Consider the following 17,427-nt stretch of genomic DNA (forward strand, 5'->3'; position numbering starts at 1 on the left):
TTGTTCCTTCAAGTTTGCATTTACTCAAATAGCTGTACACCTAAAAGATATTTATGTTGATGCAGACCTTCGACCGGGACTGATATCCGAGCCAGATAGGACATCTTGCTCATGTGCTGGCGATCACATCTTGATGAGTCATCCTTCTAGGGCTGGATGTGCATTTTAATCAAATCATTTTCGCTAGAAGTACAAGCACCGTACCTGATGGCTCCACTTCGACCACAGTGGAAAGCACTGCGAACACAGCGCCTAAACTGGTTTCAGCCAACGACGACGTGGAACTTGTCAATCTTCTGAAGATGCTTGTCAACGTCATCAGATCTCTAATCTCCGGTCGCCAGACACCAGCAGCGTCAGCAGCAGAGCAACTTTTGGAGGCCCTCGTTCCAGTGCTCGACAGCCTTCACTAGCCGTTTTACGGGAAACAATTTTAACAGTTGTCAGCAGTCTCGCCCCTTTGTGCTGCAATGGAATGTCAGGTCGATGCGACCGAGGCACGCTGATCTAGTTCTTCGGCTCATCGCTTTGAAGACTCCACTAGACGTTATAGCGGTTCAGGAAACTAACGTAAGGAAAGACGAATATCGATTGCCAGGCTTCGTGGGTGTCCACAGTAACACTCGATGCGCGGAACTAGCTTGTGGCTTTTTCCAGTGTGTGGACGCGGCGCATACGCTTAATGCTTCAAAAGCATCAGTGTACGTGCGTGCAGACTTGGATTTCACGGCTTTTGACACAGACGGTTTCCGTGACGATGAGTTTGAGAGTGCAGCTGTTACTGTTAGCCTCAGAGGTGTGTGTACGACGGTGGCAAGCATATACAACAGGCCTACACGTTCTTCCGATACCTCACTACTTGAGTGCTTAGTGTCTCAGTGTGGTGCATCGTTTGTGTTATGCGGAGATTTTGATGCCCATCATCCTCGATGGCATAGCCGTCCCCAAAACAATCGTGGGGCAGAGATTAACGAGATCATTATCAAGAACGATCTCCAAATACTGAATGACGGTTCACCTACATTTATAGGTAGAGGAAAGGAGCATTCCACTATAGACCTTGCGATATCAACGAGAGATGTGTGCTTAGCCTGGTCATGTGAACCTGACCCGTGAGGCTCAGATCACCTACCAATTTGGTTAACACCAACACATACTGCGGGTCGCCAGGCTGTCGCGTATACAGTGACTAACTGTCAGCTGATCTCAGAGGAACCATCTCAAGACAGCCTGTTTAAACTGGTGAGTGAGTGGTTACGAGAAGCTACAGTACAACGACGACGGAGTATCGGCAAACCAAACCCAGATCTAAAGCTTTTGCGGCTCCGCTCATGTCGACGGCGCGCTTATAGGCGGGCACAGCGCTCTAAACGACGCACCGACTGGACTATGTACAATCACATTGATGCAGGCATACGGCGGCATACAAAACAGCTTCGTCGCAAGAGCTGGGAAGCTTTGTGTAGTTCGTTGCATACTGGAAATGTATTGCGCATACTGAAGGCTCTCCGCACTCCTGAAATCTGCAAGAATCTTACGGCTGCATTGAGCACTGCGACTGGCCAGTCACCAAAAGATATAGCGGAGGCATTTGCGGACATTTTTGTCTCTCCTGCATCCAGTGACAGCACGAATGGCGACCTTCCTTCTTTAACAAGTCACAGCACCATAACCCCTTCCTACGGTGCCGCCTGCCAGATGGATGAGGCAGATTTCACTCTTGAGGAGCTGCGACACGCGCTGAGCCTCTCCAAACGCCGCACTGCTCCAGGTGAAGATGGCGTGACGTATCAAGCATTGCGGAACTTTGATAAGAGTTTCCATGACCGTATATTGCACGAGTATAATGAAGTATGGAGAACCGGTGTAATCCCTGCTGAATGGAAATCGTTCGTGGTAATACCAATACTAAACCCCGGGCGCCCTGCAAGACACCTGAAGTCCTACCGGCCAATATCCCTAACTTCAAATGTTGTAAAGTTAATGGAGCGAATGCTTTTGTTTCGCTTAGATGTCAGGCTACAGGAGCTGAATTTTTTCCCTGATGTCGTGAGTGGCTTTCGTCGCCGCCATTCAGCTATAGACAGCATATCAGACCTTGTCTCAGCGCCCGAACTTGCTAAAGCAAACAAGCATTCCGCCTACATGCTCTTCTTAGACATACAGCAAGCTTTTCATTCAGTTCCTCATAAGGCGGTTATTTTTGCTCTTGCAACCGTGGGAATTTCGAGTCGTCTGCTCCGCTCTGTGCATAATTTTCTATCTGAGCGCCGGGTGAAATTTCGTGTCGGAGGAGTAACTGGTGAATACCGAAATGGGAAGTGCGGTGTCCCATAGGGCGGCGTATTGTCGCCGCTTTTGTTTAACACCGTACTCGCCGCACTTCCAAGTCGTTTACCCCGAAACAGTGACTTCCCTGTGAGCATGGCTGTCTACGCAGATGACATTGCTCTGTGGATAAGCGGCTCTTCGTACCTTGGTCCACGGCTTCGTGCAAGCCTGCAAAGAGCTCTAAAGGCTACTTCGGAGTACTTGGGTGAGGTTGGCCTGCTCATATCACCTGCTAAGTCGGGTGCAATAGCATATCATCCTAAACAACGCGCTCGTCGAACAATGAGCCGACTGTACCTTGACGAAACGCCTATAAACTGGGTGCGACAACACCATTATTTGGAGTTATAGATGATCGCATATCTTGGCGTCCTGCCGTTAAATCTGTACGACGCAAATCGCACTCCCTCCTTAAGTATGTGGCCACCTTGCCTGCTAGAGGTACTGGCTGTGACCAAACAACGGCTCTCCAGGTGTACCAGTCATCTGTACTCTCAGGCATGCTGTACGCGTTACCCGTCCTGAACATACCATGGCACCTAGTTTGATGGCTCAACTGGAACGAGATCATCGCGTTGCCCTTCTACTAATGCTTGGATTACCTCGTGAGGCGCAATTTCTTGCATTACTCACTGAAGCACATCAGTTATCCCTGAGGCTACAAGCAGATCAAAGAGCTGTATATCATATTGAGCATCTGCACCGCGCATCGAATGGTCAGTCGCTCCATGATCGTCTCATTCACCGCCCGTTATCTCGCATGGGAAAAATTGCGACATTATTTATGAATATCACTGACATTTCCAAACATGCTGCTTCAGTTACGCCTCCGCCTCCAAAAGATGTCACGAAACACGTATTCTTTATTTACCTCACAATCCCTGACATGCACAAAAAGTCAGATACGCCTGTTTCGGCAATATTCCAATTCGCTCAGTCTCACATGTTCAAAAAGTTTCCAGATTATCTTCAAGTATTCACAGATGCATCTGTACACAGCGACGGTCAATGCGTCTCTGCAGGTTTTTTCTGCCCTTCGACTCAAGTACGGCGCGTCTTTTACATCCCTCATCACTACTTCGTCAACAACTGCTGAGCTATCAGCGATTAATGTTGCACTGAAATACGTGCAAGAGGAGTTAACTACTTCGAAGATTGCCATATTTACGGACTCCCGCGCTGTCCTTAGCTGGCTACAACGTAGTGAGACTGATTGTCCATTTGTGCGCAGCATTAATGACTCTGCGAGCAAAATTTCATCACGTGGGGTATCTCTCGTTGCTCAATAGATACCTTCCCACGTTGGAATCTCTGGAAATGAAGAAGCTGACCGGCTCGCTTTAACTGGCACTCATAACAACTGTGACAGCCCAGAAATTTTGTGCAAGCTTGATGACGCTCGCCTGCTGATTCGTCGCCACTTACTCAAGCAGCATCCAGACCAGCGCGTCGCAAATGGAGTGTTCCCGCCCCGTGTTCGCGGTCGAGGCTTGCCTCGTCGCGCTAGAGCGCAACTATTCAAGCTGCGGGTTGGCTGCGTGAACGTGCACGAACGTTTACACAGACAAGGGCGTGTGGCAAGTCCATCGTGTACGTCTTGTGGCTGCTGCGAGACACTTCCGCCCCTTCTATTTGAGTGTCCCGCTTTCAGTGCACAGCGCATGTCGCCAGGCAGAGACTATCATCTCCTTGGCCTGCGGTGTACGACACTCGACGAATGTTTGTACCCATGTGGTTGTGCGTCTAAACGTGATCAGGCTCCTCTCGCTCTACTTACTTTTCTAGAGTTAACTAACTTAGCTTCACGTTTGTAGCGTAAAAACTATTGTATTCAAGATTCTGTAGTAGCGTGACCTTCAGTGACCGGCCCTACTGTGTGTGATTTGTGGTGTGTTCTACTTCATCCTATAGATTTGTTCTGTTGCTCTTCATTTCCTATTTCCTCCCCTTCTTCCTATCTTCCATTTCTGTGTTGCTGTCACCTCCCGTCTGAAGAGTAGGCAGGCGTTGTGCATCTTCCGGTGGCAGTTGCCAGTCTGCTCCTCGCTACTCCCTTTGCTGTTAATTGTGTGTTCAAACCAAATAATAATAATAATAATAATAATAATAATAATAATAATAATAATAATAATAATAATAATAATAATAATAATAATAATAATAATAATAATAATAATAATAATAATAATAATAATAATTCTGATTTGTGCACATCTGGTTATTGTTTCATTGCGCTGCCCGTCATTGATGTCACTACTTTGTTAATCGCTTGCTGTTACGTGCAGATGCTGATTTATTTACTTTAATTCATACAATGAAAGAAAAAAACAATAAGAAGTGGCCGATTGGTAAGCGTGTAGCGCTGTTCCGAAAGCTGTGATTTGATAACGCCTTCGGACAGTTATTTTAATGCGAAAGCATAAAATGACTCATGAGGCGGAAATCCGGCGTTGTCTGCGCAACCACAAATGGTACAAGAAGGCCACGAACCCTTCACCTTTGGTGGGAGTTGAACCCGCTATCTTTGGTGTTAATTAAGGCACAGTTAATGAAGAAAGAGTTTTGGATCAGAGAGCAAGCGCGTATATCCTACATTCTAATTGACATTAAGAGAAAAAAAAAATGGAGCAGGAGCAGATCATATAATGCGCAGGTTACATAACCGGTGGACCGTTAGGGTTACAGAATAAGTGCCAAGAGAAGGGAAGCGCAGTCAAGGATGGCAGAAGGCTAGGTGGAGCGATGAAAGGAAATTCACAGGCGCTAGTTTGAATCGGTTGGCGCAGGACATGGGTTATCGGAGATCGCAGGGACAGGCCTTCGTCCGGCAGTGGACATAAAATAAGCTGATGATGATGATGATGGGTCTCAAACCCCCGCCTTTTGTGCGAGTTGAAACCACGACCTTTTGTATTAATTAAGGCATAGGTAATTAAGCCAAAGTTAATTAAAAGAGTTAGCTTAGGCACTCGAACCCTAGGCCTTTGGTGGAAGTCGGACCCACTACCTTTGGTATTAATTACGGCAAACTTAATTAAGGTAACCAAAATAAGGCTACAATTAAATAAGGGGGCTCGAACCCACCAACTTTGATGTGAGTCAAAGCCTCGACTTTTGGTGGGAGACGAACCCACGACTTTGCGTTGTGCGCACCTTGTGACGAACATCGTTGGTCCCGTGACACCGCGGCGTTTCTGCTGAAGTGGCTGCATTCCTTTCTGATCCATCCACGTAATGATAACGAAGTGCGTCTTGAATTTTTTTATGAGAGGCTGGAAATGAGACAAATCAGCAACCTACCCATACTGCAAAGTGCTTGGCATAAGTGAAAGAATACTTCACTTTAATAAACAGTTGTTATTCCCGGACAGGCCGCCATTGGAATCTGAACCTGGCAACGTTTAACGTTAGAACGCTATCTAGTGAGGCGAGTCTAGCAGTGTTATTGGAGGAATTAGAGGGTAGTAAATGGGATATAATAGGGCTCAGTGAGGTTAGGAGGACAAAAGAAGCATATACAGTGCTAAAAAGCGGGCATGTACTGTGTTACCGGGGCTTAGCGGAGAGACGAGAACTAGGAGTCGGATTCCTGATTAATAAGGAAATAGCTGGTAACATACAGGAATTGCTCTAGCATTAACGAGAGGGTGGCAGGTCTTGTTGTGAAACTTAATAAGAGGTACAAATTGAAGGTGGTACAAGTCTATGCCCCTACATGCAGTCATGATGACCAGGAAGTCGAAAGCTTTTATGAAGACGTGGAATCGGCGATGGGTAAAGTCAAAACAAAATACACTATACGGATGGGCGACTTCAATGCCAGGGTAGGCAAGAAGCAGGCTGGAGACAAGTCAGTGGGGGAATATGGCATAGGCTCTAGGAATAGCAGAGGAGAATTATTAGTAGAGTTTGCAGAATAGAATAATATGCGGATAATGAACACCTTTTTCCGCAAGCGGGTTAGTCGAAAGTGGACGTGGAGGAGCCCGAATGGTGAGACTAGAAATGAAATCGACTTCATACTCTGCGCGAACCCTGGCATCATACAAGATGTAAACGTGCTCGGCAAGGTACGCTGCAGTGACCATAGGATGGTAAGAACTCGAATTAGCCTAGACTTGAGGAGGGAACGGAAGAAACTGGTACACAAGAAGCCAATCAATGAGTTAGCGGTAAGAGGGAAACTAGAGGAATTCCGGATCAAGCTACAGAACAGGTATTCGGCTTTAACTCAGGAAGAGGACCTTAGTGTTGAAGCAATGAACGACTATCTCATGGGCACCATTAAGGAGTGCGCAATAGAAGTCGGTGGTAACGCCGTTAGACAGGAAACCAGTAAGCTATCGCAGGAGACGAAAGATCTGATCAAGAAACGCCAATGTATGAAAGCCTCTAACCCTACAGCTAGAATAGAACTGGCAGAACTTTCTAAGTTAATCAACAAGCGTAAGACAGCGGACATCAGGAACTATAATATGGATAGAATTGAACAGGCTCTCAGGAACGGAGGAAGCCTAAAAACAGTGAAGAAGAAACTAGGAATAGGCAAGAATCAGATGTGTGCGTTAAGAGACAAAGCCGGCATTATCCTTACTAATATGGATGAGATAGTTCAAGTGGCTGAGGAGTTCTATAGAGATTTATACAGTACCAGTGGCAACCACGACGATAGTGGAAGAGAGAATAGCCTAGAGGAATTCGAAATCCCACAGGTAACGCCAGAAGAAGTAAAGAAAACCTTAGGAGCTATGCAAAGGGGGAAGGCAGCTGGGGAGGATCAGGTAACAGCAGATTTGTTGAAGGATGGTGGGCAGATTGTTCTAGAGAAACTGGCCACCCTGTATACGCAATGCCTCATAACCTCGAGCGTACCGGAATCTTGGAAGAACGCTAACATAATCCTAATCCATAAGAAAGGGGACGCCAAAGACTTGAAAAATTATAGACCGATCAGCTTACTGTCCGTTGCCTACAAAGTATTTACTAAGGAAATCGCAAATAGAATCAGGAACACCTTAGACTTCTGTCAACCAAAGGACCAGGCAGGATTCCGTAAAGGCTACTCAACAATAGACCATATTCACACTATCAATCAAGTGATAGAGAAATGTGCAGAATATAACCAACCCTTATATATAGCTTTCATTGATTACGAGAAAGCGTTTGATTCAGTCGAAACCTCAGCAGTCATGGAGGCATTACGGAATCAGGGTGTAGATGAGCCATATGTAAATATACTGGAAGATATCTATAGCGGCTCCACAGCCACCGTAGTCCTCCACAAAGAAAGCAACAAAATCCCTATAAAGAAAGGCGTCAGACAGGGAGATACGATATCTCCAATGCTATTCACAGCATGTTTACAGGAGGTATTCAGAGGCCTGGAGTGGGAAGAATTGGGGATGAAAGTTGATGGAGAATACCTTAGCAACTTGCGATTCGCTGATGATATTGCCTTGCTTAGTAACTCAGGAGACCAATTGCAATGCATGCTCACTGACCTGGAGAGGCAAAGCAGAAGGGTGGGTCTGAAAATTAATCTGCAGAAAACTAAAGTATTGTTTAACAGGCTCGGAAGAGAACAGCAGTTTACGATAGGTAGTGAAGCACTGGAAGGGGTAAGGGAATACATCTACTTAGGGCAGGTAGTGACCACGGATCCGGATCATGAGACTGAAATAACCAGAAGAATAAGAATGGGCTGGGGTGCGTTTGGCAGGCATTCTCAAATCATGAACAGCAGGTTGCCACTATCCCTCAAAAGGAAAGTGTATAACAGCTGTGTGTTACCAGTACTCACATATGGGGCAGAAACCTGGAGGCTTACGAAAAGGGTTCTGCTGAAATTGAGGACGACGCAACTGCTGTCAGAACTGCTGCTGCTGCTGCTGCTGATGATGATGATGATGATGATAATGATGATGAGGCCACGTACCACGTTTCGTGGGTATTATCCGGCCGGTTGTACTTCTAGAAATAACTGTTAAGATCGCGTCACAAGAAGCGAGCCTATTAGTTTACATTGGCTAGAAGTTTGTATGGAAAGGATAAATGACATATGTGTAAGTTTCCCGCCCTGATTTACACACATAATTAAGGCAGTTTTATATTTCTTTCTCGGAAGTGCAACAGCATTATTCACCTGTGGTTTCTTGAAAAGCCAGAGAACGAGCATTGTTCGGAGGGTCCAGGGCGTTACAAAGGGAGCCCTTCGTGTTCTTTGCAATCTAGATGATAGCGGGCAGTACCTTGCTTATATGCTTTCCCGTTAGGCGGATAAAGTAATATACGAAGGAAAACGGAACAACAGACCCAACTTCTAAAGAGTCCCTGAATCGCTGTTTTGGTACAGAAAGAATGGCGACCATTTTCGAACAAAAACGAAGATTGCTCTTTATTCAAAAGGTGGGTAATCGACGCCAGCAGCACAAACAAGAGGACAAGAGCGCGTGTAGTATGCAAAACTAGACGAGGTGCCTTTCAGTATCTCTCGCCTGGACGGCAAAAAAGTAAGTTGCTTGTTACGTCTCGGTTAGCCTGAAACCAGAAGCTACGCATGGTCTTTGCTAACTTTATTGTTATTTTTCTTCTCATTGATTTTTTCTTCTCTACCTCCCATTGCTGTCAGAGCCTCGAAAAGGGACTGTTGAACTCAAAAGTTCCAACAACAACAACAAAAAAGAATGGCAGAGATAACGTGACAGCATTGTAATGGTTCGCATTGTTTCACGCCGCTCAACTTCTTTGTGTCGTCGACGTGCAGACGCTGGTGCCTTGCTCGGTCCCTGTAAGGCATGTGGTGCAGCGCCTGCGCTCCGATGGCAGTGGTGAACGCGAGTTTAGCAGCCTCTTCACAAAGGTCGACTCGGTTCCGGGACGGAGACACTGCGGCAAAACGTGCGATGTATCAGAAATGAGAAAGAGACCAATTCTTTTGAAAGCGGCCACCAGTGTGTAGCGAGCGACAGCCTAGGCGACGGTGAGAAGATAAAAGCCAACAAGAAATGCCGAAAGGAAAGAGGCACCGCCATAGCCCGGTCCCTGAACTGCACGCATCGCGAACTGTGCGAGAAGTAGGGCGAACGTATGAGTTCTGTCGACCGGCTACCTGTGGCACAGGCGGCGAGTGTCCCCACACAAGGCAGATATGCTTTCGCAAGGGTGTCTAAACGCCATTCCCTCTGCCCTCCCGGGTTAAGAACATGTAAATACACCGATGCCCCAACAAAGACGACTTGGAAGTTCCTCACGCATACACTTTTCTTAAAAGACGCATTCGAATTCCAACTGTTGGTCCTTACGCCTCCTCGCTGTCTGAACGGCATGCCGCGGCGAGCGGTTAGCGGCAGCGTACTCGGCGCGTCAGTCTCTTGTGACGTCTGGCGTGTTATCGGACACATTGCAGCACTCAAGCAGCGTCGTACTCCCTACCGACGAAAAAGCCAGCCGGAAACTGCACAGCTTCGTGCGTGCGATCTGCCATTCTAACACTTCTTTTTCTTTGGTTCTTTAACCTTAAGACAAACAGTAAGCAAAAAGTATCTGCTGCAGTCTTTCGTATAGGCCTTCACGGGAAGAAAAGCTGGCTGCAAACGACGCAGCGCACATAGATGTTTCTTCAGTTTTGTCAAAACATTGTCGGGAGGCGCAGAAGTGAGTGGGCCGTTTCGCTGAGCTTTAAGCTATATGCAGGCTCACGTCTTTCCATTCCCGCAGTTTTGTGGCTTTGCTGGCTTCAATGGTAATCGCTTCCGCAAAAGTAGCGAGTCGGCGATTCTTTGGAAGCACATCCCATTCTTCTCTTCACGTGAGGTATTTTCTGTGCATGTCTGTGCAGGTATTTGCTGAATTGTGCTTGCGTTCGTGCGTGCGTGTGTGTGCGGTTTTTGTGTGCGTGCGTGATTGCGCCTATGCCTGCGTCTTCCTCGCTGTCGTATCTACTGACCGCCTAGTACCTGCCACCACACGGCAGATTACCCGTTTCGATCCGGGTTGGATGCGTACGACGATCATAACACGCCGAACACAGTGCGTGGTCCGACCATTTGCGAGTGATTACCTTGTCTTCCCGGTGTGTTATGTCAGCCAGCCAGCCGGCCCGCTCACTTCATTTCTCTCCGCCTTCGTGCTTCATTCCCGAGTTCTTTGTTTCTGTGCTTTTAGGTCATTTTTTATGCGAGGCCGGAAGCGCTATCGTAGTCATATCGTAATTGTTCAGCTGAAAGTTTTCCGGCTCTCACCGTGGAAAAAAATTGTAAGCGTATTCGTGCTGCGAGATAGATACATTAAAGCCTCTGTATACAACCACATCATTGAACCCCAGCTGCAATAGCGATGCATCGATTGTTACTATCGAAATGATGAACAACACATACGAGCAATTAAGTAGGCACCATATTCCTGCTATTTTCACTGCAACCATTGCTAATGCAACGTTTTAAGACGGTGAGGTGACAAAAAAATGGCATTTAAAATGGTTTCATATTTACAGCTAAACAATGACGTCAATAAGAAACCATGATGACCTTTTCACCTGCCAGAATATGTATATCATGGGAGTGTGATGTTTTTAGCTCACTTAATACGTTGTCGCCTTCATTTGCAGTGGAATACTGCGCAAGTCGTCAGGCGAACCTCTCCAGGTTTCATTAAAATGCCACTCTCCATCTCTCTGACTTCTATCGTTGACAAATTCCTATAACTTTCAGTATTTTGGTATAAAAATTTCGCTTACATGAATAATATATTTGCCTTTGAGGAGGTCAGTGAGCAGCAGAGCAATTGTATTCTAATCATTGCTGTTGCGTGGCATTATTGCTCCAATGAACAGCACGTTGTTCCAGAAATTCAAAGCTTTTTGCGCATCGCAGGAGCTACCCCATAGCACGCTGTGCGCATTGTTGCGTGAAGGCCTTTGTTTCCTTGGCGGTTCGTCCTTTGTCCCGGTCGCATCATTGTTCTCTCGCGCTTGACCTCATCCCTTAACCTTTCTGGTACAATTACGACAAATTCAGGCCTCGTCACTATAGAGAGAGAGAGAGACATGGCATGTAGGAAGTGAATGCGTAACAGCGCCCGGCCGACCTATGACACAACAATTTTGTGCCGCCTTCGGTGTTGCTTGCAACGCGTCGACTGACGCGGCGCGTTGCAAGGAGGATAACAGCTCCATGCCTATCACGGGGAGGTGGTGCTGCCGCAGGCCCGATTTGGCGCAACCCCCGGCGTGATTTACACACGTCTTGAGCCATCGGCAGTTTGTCTCACCCTGGAGCAACTTCAAAACGTTCGTCACGTGGTGCCTGTATATGGCAGCGTACCGACCTAGTTTCTTCGTCGAAGTGGGGAACACAATCGAAGAGGTCTCCACTGCTGGCGAGTGGGCGTTGAGAGATGATTTGAAAGAAACGCATGCCGACGCTGCTATTAAAGCGGATGTTGTTGCGCCTTTGAGGAAGAGCGATTGCAGTTGAGTTTTGCAAAGCGTTGCCAGTATTCGCAATCTTCTTCCGCAGTTTGTGTCAGTAAAAAAGCAAGCAGAAGTGTCCTGTCCGCCTCGCGATGGGCTTGACAGCTTAGTTTGACCAGCCGTTTCTTTTCCAACGAAAGATCAGTGTCGCTTTGTGATGTAAAGCGACAGTGCCGTCTTCATCCGCGTTTCTTGTGATGACGAATATTCTTCGTGTATGCATAGCAATGTCTCCCTCTTTAGAACGTTTTCCGGCCTTAAGCTGCCTTACTAACGCCTGGTTCCCGTTTGGAATAAAATGAGCTGTCGGAAGTTGATCTTGAGTCTCTTGCGCGCAGCACTCAAAAACTCTATTAGGTAAATTTATCCGTATAAAAATGCTCAGCTAATCGCAACTTTCCGGTATCGCTAAAAATGTTGTTTACTCTACTCACCTGCTTAACACCTTTACCACCATCCGCGGCCGCCTCCACCGAAGCCGCCGCCGCCAACTCTCCATCCGCCTCCTCCGAAACCGCCGCCGCCGCCTCCCCTCCAGGGGCCACCGCCACCACCGAAGCCTCCAAAACCGCCACCGCTCCTCCACGGACCGCCGCCTCCAAAGCCGCCTCCTCCGAAGCCGCCCTTAAGGCCTCCACCGAAACCTCCGAGGCCACCGCCGCCCCTCCAGGGCCCACCGCCACCACCGAAGCCTCCGAAACTACCGCCGCTCCTCCATGGTCCACCGCCACCACCGAAACCACCGCCGCCGCCGCCCCTCCAGGGCCCACCGCCACCACCGAAGCCTCCGAAACTACCGCCGCTCCTCCATGGGCCGCCGCCGCCGCCGCCGAAGCCCCCGCCGCCGCCGCCGAGAAACCCGGCGGTCACGAGGCTCACGGCGAGCCCGCACACGGTCAGCGCCAACTAGAGAAGGAAGCCATGATTTGAGAAAAAGCATTCCGTGATGGGTGGCGAGAATTGACAGTTCTGTAGGCCCGTGACCGCGTGAGGTATGAAGACCCTGGCACCACAAGAAGAGAGCATGGCTTTTTTGTGTGAATGATGAAATGGTTCACTTTGGTTGGTCAATTACAACTGCTCTTTCCAGCTGCCATTGGACAGCTTTTCCATTTCACTCCCGTTCACCTTCCGCAAATGTTGAGTAGCAGGTCGAAACTTCGATTCAGGCTGGCCTGTACACTCTTACAACAATTATACACGTATCTATCCTCTCCCTGTTATTCAGGCTCAATGGTACAAATAAATTTGCAGTGTATTTTTAGACTAGAGCAGTGAATTAAGCAGGTAGGAAAGGACAAGCCTCGCTCAATGAAAATATTTATTCAAAAGACAAAATTAAGTTGCATTGGTTCAACCATTTTTATCCAGCTAGTTCATAGCCTCCATCGAGCAAGAAGAGTGAACTTTGCAGCTTTTCACTAATGTTTTACGGCGCAGCACATTGCAAATGATTGGGTCTCACCGAAAAGGTTGTACTTTAGTTTAGGGATTCAGCTACAGCCTTTGCGAAGGTAATACCTATTAACTTCAATTGTCGGAAAAATAATAAAACAAATTGCGTATTTATAAGTATTATTTCATTGTTGCTATCTTCTCCTTCCTAAACTCTCCACATTCGACTGATAGATACTTCAAAAGTCCAATAATGGCGCTTTTTATTCAAGAGACGACCACGAGTGTGTCAACGGCTCATGTTAACGCCCCTCTATAATGTAGCGCCAAACAAACTGGCAGAGTCTCAAGGGTGTTTTCTAATTTAGCTCGCTAACATTATGCACACTGATTATGTATTATTGCGCAACGGTGCAGCTTCGTTCTTTTCTGCTCCTCGATATCTTCCTAGATTTCTGGCTCTTGCTCTAGAGAGCTGTAAGCATATAGCTTTTACTCGCGACTGTTTATCTGTCCTTACATTTCAAGTGTTTTATCTCTTCGCGTGATGCTTACAAAAACGTGCGGAATTACTTCAGGAATTACCCGCTTAGCACGTACGACGTCATACTGAAGCGTCCTCTGCTGGTGGGTATATCAACCTTCATCTAAGTCGCATTTTTTCCCCTGGAGGTGGCGCAGTGCCTAATAGATCGCAGGGTTAGCGTTTGTAATTTACTTGGTTGTCTGCCTTCCCCCCTCCTCCCACTCCAGCCTCACGTTCCACTCACGTTAACAATCTAATGCGGCTCAGTGACCCCACTTTCTCGTGCAGCATTTCCAGCCGTGACGCCAGCTCCGCCATCTACCCATCTCTGCGTGCAACCCTGGCCACACTGCACTTGCACGACGATCAAAGAGAGGGCGCTACATCCGCTGGCCACTTTCTCTGTGATTTCACAGGTTTCTTCTTGATCGCTCCCAAGCATGCTTCCCAAGATTTTATTCAATAATTCTCGGCTGCTTCTCACAGGACTTGTGTCGCTGCAACTCCTGCAACTTAATATTAAACGCAGGTTATGGGTTCGACTTCTAGTGTTTGCAAGTTGTCTTTTTTTCCACTTTCATTATCCATTTGATTATCAGTCTTGCATTTCTATTTTTAGAACACAGTTAACCCTTGGCTTTGAATATACTGCAGACTTCATTTGGTTTAACTTGGTTTGAGCTAGTTGGTGCTAATTTGAGCTAGTTTGAACTAGTGACCCTATAACGGTGGCGGCTGCTGCTTTTCGCATTTGATTAGTATGCGCAGTGGGTCAGTGAACGTTCGTTATCTGTATTGGTTATTCAGTTGCAGCTTGTTCACTGCGATCATGTGACTTGGCTGTACTCATAAAGCGATGCCTCGTTCTGAATAAGATCAGGCGGAAGTTGGCGTCCGTCAAGCTCGTTGTGTTCTTTGTCCTCGTCTAAACTAAGCATTTACTTCCTTTGAACATAAGTTTAATAGTCGGTTTCCAGCTTTTAAGCTCACATAAAACGTGATATTCTGCGCTTTGCAACATGTTCCGCATCAGCCGCGATTGTGGTGAGTGGCGCTGGCCTGACACTCCGACGGCTGAATGCAACACAAATACTGCAGAAAGTTGACAAGGGGGACAGCTGCTTCCGCAGCTCAGTTGACAGACTGTCGCACTAGGAGTCTGTAGACTCGACTTCCACCGGTATTAGGTCGTCTTTTTCTTAATTTGCCTTTTCGTTATTATTTCTGCATGCAAATTGTAGATATGAAAAATGCAAGTAATTCGTTCCAAGCTTACTTTGGCTTCCTTATCGGCTTTGTTTATATGTACTCCTGACACTAAATTCTGCCCCTCGGTTCTTCTATTCTTCTTATTCCCTTGAGCATTTTTTTATATCTTTTATTTCAAGTGACCTTACAGGCGCAAGTTGCATTGTGTAAGGGGGGAGAGTACACTCAAAGATTATATAATAATTAGAATATATATGTGAATACACATACAAAATATACAGTGTAAGAAATGCGCTAACATACAGTAACGTGGTGTTAAAATTGTACAATGTACAAACCGAATGTCTTCGAACGCGAGAGGTCACTGAACAACAAACTTTCGCAAAGTAAAATATAATCAACAGATTTACAGAGCGAGCGACACATATTTGGCTATAACAAAACAGTATTTAAGGGATAGTAGCACAATAATAGCGGCAAAAGCAAGAAAAATAACACGTTAGGTTATGTGGAGTTTGAAAAATGCGTTCTACCGATTCACAGTTCCTGGCTGGACATATCAATATATATTTTCTCTTTTTCCACCGTGCTTTCTAACTCCGTTTAGAATAACACGGTCTCATTGTTGCTCTGTGTTTTAGTTCTCTAAAAATCTGGCAAAAAGCATAAATGAATGGTATAATAGAACATCTCATCCATCTATTTCCACCTGAAGGTAACATTCACCTCGCTGACTACTCAATTTTCCTAATAGCAGCGATGTAACTCACGCCAAACCAATTGAAATGGACGCAACGAACTACAAAAATATTAAATGCAGAATATTATAATCTTATCTCGCCATAGACAAGCCAAAATTCATCTACAAGATTAAAATACATGCTTAGGTAAAATTACGGTGAAACAACGCCGAAAAATTGACTAAGGTTTAACTCCCACTTTCAGTATTTATGCTCAGTTTGCACCTTGTATCGACAGAAAAAAAAATCACTGAACCAAAAATGTGTTTTGTGCGCCAGATGAAATACATTTTTTAACAGTATTTACAACTACCATGCTTTATTGGTGCGAAGCTCGTTGTCTGGCTTTTCTTCATTTAGCTAGAATGCTTCTCTTCTCAGGAGATTGCATTCCGGAGTAGGAGCTACCTTCTGAATGACTCCCACTTCTAGAATGAGGGTGGTATAGGGCTAGTGTGGCATCTTATGTATTTGCATTTTGCTTAAAATGTATGTACATTACCGGTAAAAAAATTTTGTAAGGTGGACTTAAGCTTTGAATATATAACATAAAGTCAAGCTAACACTTCATTAGTTTTTTTTTGCACGTTGCTTTCAATTTAATCGCAGCCTAGGTTTATGCCATTTTGCCAGATGGTGCGATGACATGGATTGTCAGGTTAACTATCATGATCACTTCTTGATTATGCGACATTACACCTGGCCACCTTCTCTTTAATTTATACAAAAAGCAAGTATGAAATGTTATTATCTAGAAGAACATGGAACGGGCGGTCAGAACGCCATCCCCATGTCCTGCTAGACAACTGATGTGCTGAGCCTAAAAAATGAATGTTTCTTCAAGGATTTCTTCAATTTCAATTAGCCATTGGAAATTCATAACCTTTATATGATCTCTGCACAGCTGGGATATCACCTTGTTATCTGGCAGCGCAGTCGGAGCGCCGCAGCAGAACACCAGTTCCTTCGCGCTGTATTATACACGTTGATAAACAGGTCACGCGGGTCGAAATAGTTGACGATTTTTCAAATTAACGGTGGCATCTGTGTTAGGCTTTGTTCGCTCAATCTTACATGTTATTTCCTATTTCGCTGCTGACCAACATACATGGGAGCCGGAAGCGCTCACAAAAGATGCAGCAGACTCACCAAAAGCTTCATCCTTGTCGAAGTTTCTGGTCCGCTGTTGTGAACTGAACGAATACGACGAGTACTGTACCTGTCTCAGTTCGAGCTCCACGCTTTTATATTAGTCGGTGCCCGTACACCCGGCTCTTGTTGCTGCTTTTTTTTTCCCTCCTCGCCAGTGCCTTGCCGTAGTATGCACCGTGAAAGTGAAAAGAGATTTCACCATGGTCATAAGGTGGCGTTGTGCATTCGCACCACCCGGCGGTCAACGCGCTCTTCCTTCTTTCGGGCCTTTCCCCTTTCTGGTCGCGCATCCCACGGCAACCGCATCACGTGTGGATGCCGGGGAGAAGGTAACGGACCGCCGGTCACACCTTGCTGACCTTAACGTCAAGGTCTTCCGAGAGCGACTCCTGCGCCTCTCACAGCCATCGTTGACCCATACCGACGGCGGGTCTCGTCCGTGCTGATCCTTGCGCGTTGCTTCCTTAATGAACTGTTGCCGCGCTTAGGCAGCTGCCTCGGTGTTGTGATGCACGCTCCAGGAGCGCGTTGGCGGGCTTTGCGCATTTTGGGCGTGGTCCCGCTGCTGTTTACGTGCCGACACTCGGTTCCGGTCTTGTGCGCAT

At 46.5% G+C, this 17,427-nt stretch overlaps 1 protein-coding gene across 1 annotated transcript; it reads right to left on the reverse strand.

The window, feature by feature from the left end:
* Nucleotides 1–8,698: 8,698 nt before the first annotated feature.
* LOC142572362 (uncharacterized) lies at nucleotides 8,699–17,174 on the reverse strand. The gene is made up of 3 exons (XM_075681433.1): nucleotides 16,820–17,174; nucleotides 12,235–12,706; nucleotides 8,699–9,216 (listed from the first exon to the last, which is right to left on the reverse strand). Exons 1-2 carry the CDS (start codon nucleotides 16,829–16,831, stop codon nucleotides 12,248–12,250), a joined length of 471 nt encoding a protein of 156 aa, XP_075537548.1. The 5' UTR covers nucleotides 16,832–17,174; the 3' UTR covers nucleotides 8,699–9,216; nucleotides 12,235–12,247.
* Nucleotides 17,175–17,427: the final 253 nt, after the last annotated feature.

The sequence above is a fragment of the Dermacentor variabilis genome, chromosome 1 (genome assembly GCF_050947875.1).
Source record: "Dermacentor variabilis isolate Ectoservices chromosome 1, ASM5094787v1, whole genome shotgun sequence".
NCBI lineage: Eukaryota > Metazoa > Arthropoda > Arachnida > Ixodida > Ixodidae > Dermacentor > Dermacentor variabilis.